General features: G+C 34.6%; 1 protein-coding gene across 2 annotated transcripts in view; it reads left to right on the forward strand.

Moving 5' to 3' along the window:
• LOC137619648 (X-linked interleukin-1 receptor accessory protein-like 2) overlaps positions 1–8,561 on the forward strand; it is a 39,807-nt gene extending 31,246 nt beyond the window's left edge. Inside the window, exons 7-10 of one of the 2 annotated variants that reach the window (XM_068349858.1) lie at positions 2,017–2,154; positions 3,969–4,126; positions 6,216–6,653; positions 7,582–8,561. In XM_068349858.1, the coding sequence (XP_068205959.1) occupies positions 2,017–2,154; positions 3,969–4,126; positions 6,216–6,653; positions 7,582–7,716 (869 nt within the window). In that variant the 3' untranslated portion in view covers positions 7,717–8,561. The remainder of the gene's footprint in view (positions 1–2,016; positions 2,155–3,968; positions 4,127–6,215; positions 6,654–7,581) is intronic. The other variant, XM_068349857.1, reaches the window with a different exon arrangement.
• Positions 8,562–8,849: the final 288 nt, after the last annotated feature.

The raw sequence follows: 8,849 nt of genomic DNA on the forward strand, positions 1-8,849 counted from the left end.
ATTGGCCATCATTGGTTACTAGGATGGCTTGTTTGAATAAAAACCGTTTCAGTTTTCATATATTCAAGATTTATTTCAGGATTCATCTTTTCAAATATTTATATTTCCATAACTATATCAAGTAAATGATTTAGCAATCTCGCATCAACCCTTAAAGTTTTAAAGGTTTAAAAGGCCGCTCATGAATGGCAGAAGCAAGAGATAGTGGCATTGCCCTATCAAACAGGACAATGCCCAAGAGACTGACCATATAATCATATCATCAGCGACCAAGCCCCCTCTCCACCCAAGCTAGGACCAAGGAGGACCAGGCAATGGCTGCTGATGTCTTAGCAGATAGACCTATAAGCTCCCCCAAACGCCCCCATCCTTAGCTCACAAGGATGGTGAGTTTGCGTCGACCAAACTAACAAGTTTGAGCGGGACTCGAATCCCAGTCTGGCCTTCACCAGTCAGGGACGTTAGCACTTGAGAGCAGAAGAGCGATTTGTTGATATTTAATCATATCTCAGCATAACAATTATATTGTTGAAGGAGATCCCGTGACACCACTGAGTAGGTCAAGATTTTACAAAAGAACGCGATAGGTGACATGAGATAGATGGCGTCCCCAGTTGCATCTGCGCAGTTACACGAGAGGAACTTCTACGATAAAAGATCAGCTTACACCTGCGCCTTTGTCGTCCTGCATAACGGATGTTTACGTGTCTCAAATTACAGATAATACTTTATTTTAGGCTGTCCTATCTAAACCAACAAATGGCGCATCAACTGCTCTGTGTGAAGGACAACATCATGAACTTTGAACTTTTTTTTTTTCCAGCGGCCTGAATGTTATCGCATCTCTCTCTCTCTCTCTCTCTCTCTCTCTCTCTCTCTCTCTCTCTCTCTCTCTCTCTCTCTCTCTCTCTCTCTCTTTATATATACATATATATAGATATATATATACACACATATATATGTGTGTATATATATATATATATATATATGTATATATATATATGTATATATATATATATATATATATATATATATATATATATATATATATATATATATATATATATATATTGCCCTTTTTTGTATAATAGTGTTATTCCCATCATTATTCTTTCCATAGCTTGTGTTCTAAGGCTTTAGGAAAGCTCCAAGTTTCTGATGTATAAGTTCACACTGGTAGGACCTTGTATTTAAATACTTCTCTTTTTAGAGAAAGTGGCATTTTACTTTTCATAATCTCATTTAGTTTACCAAATATTCCCCATCTCATGCTTACCCTTCCCTTAAGTTTAATTTTATGTCCTGGGGAAACAGTTACTGTGTGTCCAAGGTATGTAAATTCATTAACCATCTCTAGAGGTGCGTTCAGAACTCTTATTTGTTGTTTCTGCATTTTCATTGAACACTAAGTTTTACTCATATTCATTTTCAGTCCTACATTTCTGCTTTCTCTATTCAATTTTTCTATCATCTTTTGTAATTCGTACTATTATTCACTTTATAGAATTATGTCATCTGCAAATCTTAAGTTGTTAAGGTATTCCCATTAATGCTAATTCCTACATTTCCCCAATCTAAATTCTTAGACATTCTTTTAGACTCGCTGTGAAAAATTTAGGAGAGATGAGGTCTCCCTGTCTAACTCCTTTCTTAATCGGAATGTTCTCACTATATTTATGTAGTTTTAGGTTTGCTGTACTACACATACCAAAAATTCCCCATCTCATGCTAACATGAGATTCAGCTATTCGTTATCTTTAAAGGTCTTTCTTTACTGCTGAAGTTTTGACAGAATCAAAAGCTTTCTCATAGTACATAAATGCCATACATAGTGGGTTGCCATACTCCATTGATTTTTCTATTAGCTGGTTAATTACATGCATATGGTTAGTTGTTGAACACCCACTTCCAAAGTGAGTGTTTATTTGCATAAATGTCTGCAGATGTCTAATTATAAGTATTACATTCATTCCATTTTTAGAAAATAATATTTTTTTTTTGTATTACCTTTAACAGACACCTTCCTTCGTGACGTGTTCATTGTACATGGAAACCAAGCAAGCTCATGGGTCTCCAGCGTCCTTGTCAGTACTCTGGAGGAAAACTACGGCTATACTTGTTACATTCCTGACCGAGACATGTTGGGAGGAGAACGTAAGCATCTCTCTCTCTCTCTCTCTCTCTCTCTCTCTCTCTCTCTCTCTCTCTCTATATATATATATATATATATATATATATATATATATATATATATATATATATATATATATATATATATTACCTTTTAACTCTTCTTTCTGCCCTTACCTTAATCTGTATTATTTCTCTCTCTCTCTCTCTCTCTCTCTCTCTCTCTCTCTCTCTCTCTCTCTCTCTCTCTCTCTCTCTCTCTCTCTCTCTCTCTCTCAATCTTTATTACCCTCTCTCTCTCTCTCTCTCAATCTTTATTACTCTTTTTAACTCTCTCTCTCTCTCTCTCTCTCTCTCTCTCTCTCTCTCTCTCTCTCTCTCTCTCTCTCTCTCTCTCTCTCTCTGCCAAAACTAGAATACTTGATAGAGAATAAAATAATTGTCTTCATGCTGATTAACATTTTGGTTAAGGGATGGCATTGATGTACTGTAGACTTAGTTTATATATCAATAAGAATTTCAGTTGCTGATTTGATAAAGACATCCAAAAAATAAATATGTCCAAAAATTTAATGCCTCTTAAAGATATCATTGATTAAATTTCATATACGGAAATGTCCGAGGTACTCAAACTAAAAAATCTTTAATTGCAGATTTTCTTGAAATGCATGAAAAAGTTTAGAAAATTAAATAGCTGAATATCATGGGGCTAGGATATGAAATTGTTCTGACTTATTAAGTGTATAAATTAACTGTTTCATTGGATCATTGACTGTTAAATCACGGTTGTAGTAAATGAATAATTACAACAAAAGAAAGAAAATAGGGATAGACAGTGTTTACTTTCAAAATAAGTGTTTCACTCAACATTGAACATTCATAGATAAATAATTACATTAGTAATGAAGAGATCTTTTTAAATGGATAGCTCATAATTATTATTATTGTTATTATTATTATTATTATTATTATTATTATTATTATTATTATTATTATTGTTATTATTATTATTATTATTATTATTATTATTATTGGTCGTAATCTTAAAGTAAGCTTATACATACATACATATACCAAGGCACTTCCCCCAATTTTGGGGGATAGCTGACATCAAACAAATGAAAAAGGGGGACCTTTCCTCTCTACTTTCCTCCCAGCCTGACGAGGGACTCAACCGAGTTCGGCTGGTACTGCTAGGGTGCCTAGGAAGGTACGCATTACATAAGCAAGGGAGTAGTAACTTAGATGCAAATTGTAGTGTGCAGACGTTTATCAGAATAATTTCTTTATGCATAAATATGCCTCCATTGGAAATCCAAATCAGTACAAAATACGAGTTATTAATACCCCTGCCTTGCGCATACCGAAGGTAACTAAATATATTTAAAAACCCGTACTCTTGCTCGAGGGTACACTCGGGCACACTATTCTATCTAATTTCTCTTCTTGTTTTGTTAAGAGTTTTTGTAGTTTATATTGGAAATATTTATTTTAATGTTGTTACTGTTCTTAAAATATTTTATTTTTTCTTGTTTCCTTTCCTCACTGGGCTAATTGGCCCAACAGGGAAATTAGCCCAGTGAGGAAAGGAAACAAGAAAAAATAAAATATTTTAAGAACAGTAACAACATTAAAATAAATATTTCCAATATAAACTATAAAAAGTAAGTAAGTTAGTAATAATAAACTATAAAAAGTAAGTAAGTAATAATAAACTATAAAAAGTAAGTAAGTAAGTAATAATAATAATAATAATAATAATAATAATGATAATAATAATAATAATGCAAGCATAAATGAACCATGATCCGAGTTAACCGTGTGAAATATTTCGATAGAATACGCAGAGGCAATCTCCAACGAAATGAGGAAGTGTCGGAGAGTGTTGGTGGTAGTCACGCCCTGCCTTCTTCAGAGCCAGTGGGCCTTTTGGTCGGCCCACCACGGCATCAGCACCTGCTTCAAGTCCTCCAGTATTCTCGGGGTTGTGTTACAGGTGAGGGTCTTCGCATTGCGCCAGGCATTCCAGCGGACTGAGAACAAAAATCTTATCATATTATGAACTGTTCTCATTGTAATAATGATGATCATGTTAGTAATAGTAACATTTATTATTATTATTATTATTAATTATGATACTATTGTTGCTCTTTATTATCTTAATACTCCGTTTATAATTCGGTATCTGGTGCCTTCCGGTATCTATTATTAATACTTAATGATCTTATGTTGGATTAATTACATTCATCATCATCATCTCTTCCTACGCCCATTGACGTAAAGGGCCTCAGATAGATTTCGCTAGTTGTCTCTATCTTGAGCTTTTAAATCAAGACTTCTCGATTCATCGTCTCCTACTTTACGCTTCGTAGTCCTCAGCCATGTAGGCCTGGGTCTCCCAACTCTTCTAGTGCCTTCCGGAGCCCGGTTAAACGTTTGGTGACCTAATCTCTCTTGGGGAGTGCAAAGAGCATTCTCAAAACATCTCCATCTACCCCTCATCATGATCTCATCCACTTATGGCACTCGAGTAATCTCTTATAGTTTAATTTTTAATCCTGCCCTGCCACTTAACTCCCAATATCGTTCTGAGGGCTTTGTCCTCAAATCTACTGAATCTGTTAGAGATTGTTCCATTGTCATACCACGACTCATGTCCATACAGTAACATTGATCTCACTAAACTGATATATAGCCTGATCTTTATATGGAATTTCAGGCGCTTTGATTTCCAAATCTTACTTAACCTAGCCATTGTCTGATTTGCTTTTATCAATCTTTCATTAAATTCAAATTCACAAGATCCTGTATTAGAAATCATAGTTCTTAAATATTTAAATGATTCCACCTCATTGATCCTTTCTCCTACCAATGATATTTCATCTTCCATTGCATATTTCGTTCTCATCATCTCTGTCTTTCTTCTATTTATCTTGAGCCCAACCTCGTGTGATATTTAATGCATTCTGCTAAGCAATCTTTGCAAGTCCTGTAGTGTTCTGCTAATAAGGACAGTGTCATCAGAATACTCTAGGTCAACTAAAATCTTGTTACCAATCTAGTTCAATCCCTCTCCACCATCCCCAACTGCTCTATGCATTACAAAATCCATGAGGAGGATGAACATTTGAGAAGACTCCACTAACATTATCTTTGCATTTGCTATGCTTATAAACAGACTTAATAAAACTTCATAGTCAAGAGGAACTCCATAATAGTGCAGGGCTCTCCACAAAATTGGCCGGTGCCCACTATCAAAGGCTTTTTCATAGTCCACAAATACCATCAAAAGTGGATTTCTATATTATACACATTTGTTGTAGCTGTACCACATGTCTAAAACGGAAATTTGATCAGTACAACTTCTACCTTTTCTAAATCCTGCATGTTCATCTCTCAGGTTTTCATCAATCTTTCTCTCTAATCCCTTTAGAATGAGCATACTATATATTTTCATTACAACTGACGTAAGTATGATGTCTCTGTAATTATTTCAATCAGTCAGGTTTCCTTTTTTTAGTAAATAAACCAACACTCCCAGCTCACATTCGTCAGATTTTGCTTCTTCCTCCCACATTCTACAAAATAATCCAAGTATTCTGAGGGTCACTTCATTTTCTGCCAGTATCATCTAAGTAGTTATTCCATCATAACCAGGAGCTTTCCATCTCTTGAATTTTTTTAATAATAGCTTCGACTTCAAACACACTGAATTCATTCATTGGCGCATGAAGGTCTTCATCAGCTTCAGGTATATCAATCAAATTATTCCCTTCATTTTTTCTCCTATTCATGACATCACTAAAGTGTTCCATCTAACGTTGCCTTTCTTCATCTTCTGTTTTAATAAAAGATCCATCTCATTTTGATGGGTATATGCTTCTTATTTTTCTAAAACCATGTTAATTTCAACAACAATCATAATTACAGTAACTACAATAATTTTGAAAAAAGTACTGAGTAAATTTTGTAATATAAGAAATTCGCATGATTCTTGTTAAGATAATTAAAAAAATCTCTAGGTTTGAAATTTTTGACAATATGTTTTGGAATATTTCCACTCGTAAAAATATTCCCTCTCTCAGGAATTTGGAAATCACGCCATATCTTCAGAAACCACTGTTCTCTTGAAAACCCTCAAGCCGATCGAGACGCTGAAGGTCCCCAGAGCTTTGCAAGGTTTGGTTCCTTTGAATGAATACAAGGAACTTCCTGAGAAATCCAGACATAGCCTCTTTGGAGATCGCCTTGGAGAGAACACTTCTGCTCTCGTGATTGAAAGCTCGCTTTCTCCATCGCCCAAAAATCAGCGTTTGAGCAATATGATCACAGGGAGCAATAATTCGTCTAGGGAGGTTTTGAACGAGAGATACGATTGCCAGCAGGAAAAGAAGGACTTAGACCCTCCTGTAATCTATGTGGAGGACACAGACAATGCTGTGGACCCCGGTTCACCATGCTCCATCACACCTTTCATACTACCAACTTGCCAAACCAAGGACAACGGAATGCAGGATTCACCGGTAAGACGATCTAAGCCAAATATCTTTTTCGTACTTTTTGTAAGAGTCTCAGCAGTTATTTGCAATTCTTTATAAGTGTCACCACCATTAATTATTAAAATTTATCGTTTTCTTTTGTATTATTATTATTATTATTATTATTATTATTAAATGCTAAGCTACAACCCTAGTTGGAAAAGCAGGATGCTATAAGCCCAAGGGCCCCAACAGGGAAAATAGAAAATAGCCCAGTGAGGAAAGGAAACAAGGAAAAATAAAATATTTTAAGAACAGTAAAAACATTGCAATAAATATTTCCTATATAAACTATAAAAACTTTAACAAAACAAGAGGATTTAGGAAATTGGCATTTCAAAAGTAATTTTCTTAATCATGGTAAGATTTCTTAAGTACTGTTTGATTCCCTTTTTATTGTTTCCATTCTTCTTTTTCTATGGGTTTAATGCGAATAGTATTACTTTTATATAACATTTAATAATGTTTTGCTATTGTGTACTTCACTAATTCAATTAATTACATCTTAATGAAATAAAAGGCTTGTGGCAGTAGGAAATTCCCTTATAAAAGACTGAATTTAAAAGAAAAATCGAATTTCAATATGTAACCTACTGCAATGATATTAAACATTGTGTACTTCACTAATTCAATGAATTAAATCTTAATGAAATAAAAGTCTTGTAGCACTAGGAAATCCCCTTATAAAAGACTGAATTTAAAAAAAAAAAGAATTTCAATATGTAACCTACTGCAATGATATTAAACGTTGTGTACTTCACTAATTCAATGAATTACATCTTAATGAAATAAAAGGCTTGTGGCAGTAGGAAATTCCCTTATAAAAGACTGAATTTAAAAAAAAAAAAAAAAAAAAAAAAAAACGAATTTCAATATGTAACCTACTGCAATGATATTAAATTTACATTAACAGCCATGCTACCCTTTCTTCAACTGCATGAGAGCTGTTTTTGTTGGAGATCCGGAAACTGTCTTCTGGCAGAAAGTTCGACTCTTCTTAGATCCTCCAACACTGCGACGGAAACTTACAATTGAGTCGACAGCTTGAGGCCTTTCACTTCTTGTGAAGAAGGAGCCGGGTTTTCTGTGGAAATAAGTGCTCTAAAAGTTGAAATCGCCGGCAGAAATATGAAGCAAAATATGTCAAGTTCTTACTGTGTTTACAATTAACTTGTAACATTGTTGGTTAGAAAATGCCATTGCAACGAAGAGGACCTGTGTCGTCACCTGGCAAAGGAAAGACGAGTGATTTTCATGATAGCAAACGTGATCTGGAGTGACTTGATGACCACATTATCTAAATAAGGAAACAGTTAAATGTGGTATTGTTTTATTTATTCAGTACTATGAAAAGTATGTGATCAAAGCAAAACTTCAGAGGTTTCAAACAAATATTTTCTTGAATTTCGAATAGTTAGACAATGCGGTGCTATATACATAATGCCCCTCCCTACGTCGTTAATTGGGTCCAAGAGAACCGACATAAGGCGATTTTCGACGTTGGTCGGATTTTCACCTCATAAAGGGACTGATGAATAAGATTCCACTTGAAGTTCAGTACTGTACAGTAAAACTCTTGATCATTATTTTCTGACTTAGAAACCAATGTAACGTCAAGCAAAACGACGTAGTGTAGATTTTATTTTTGCATATAATACTTAAGGATGATGATATGATGCTTAAGGAAGATGACATGAAGTCAAAACTGATGCAGGTTGAGTCAACAGAAAGACGGGTATTAATGTACACTTACTTGATTGAATTAGAATCTCACGGGTCGTTTTCACCTTGATTCATTACTCGATTGAATTAGAATCTCAGTGGACGTTTTCACCTTAATTCATGACTTGATTGAATTAGAATCTCACTGGACGTTTTCACCTTAATTCATGACTTGATTGAATTAGAATCTCACGGGACGTTTTCACCTTGATTCATTACTTGATTGAATTAGAATCTCACTGGACGTTTTCACCTTGATTCGTTACTTGATTGAATTAGAATCTCACGGGACGTTTTCACCTTGATTCATGACTTGATTGAATTAGAATCTCAGTGGACGTTTTCACCTTAATTCATGACTTGATTGAATTAGAATCTCACGGGACGTTTTCACCTTGATTCATTACTTGATTGAATTAGAATCTCACTGGACGTTTTCACCTTGATTCGTTACTTGAT

This window comes from Palaemon carinicauda, chromosome 26 (assembly GCF_036898095.1).
Source record: "Palaemon carinicauda isolate YSFRI2023 chromosome 26, ASM3689809v2, whole genome shotgun sequence".
NCBI classification, from domain to species: Eukaryota; Metazoa; Arthropoda; class Malacostraca; order Decapoda; family Palaemonidae; genus Palaemon; species Palaemon carinicauda.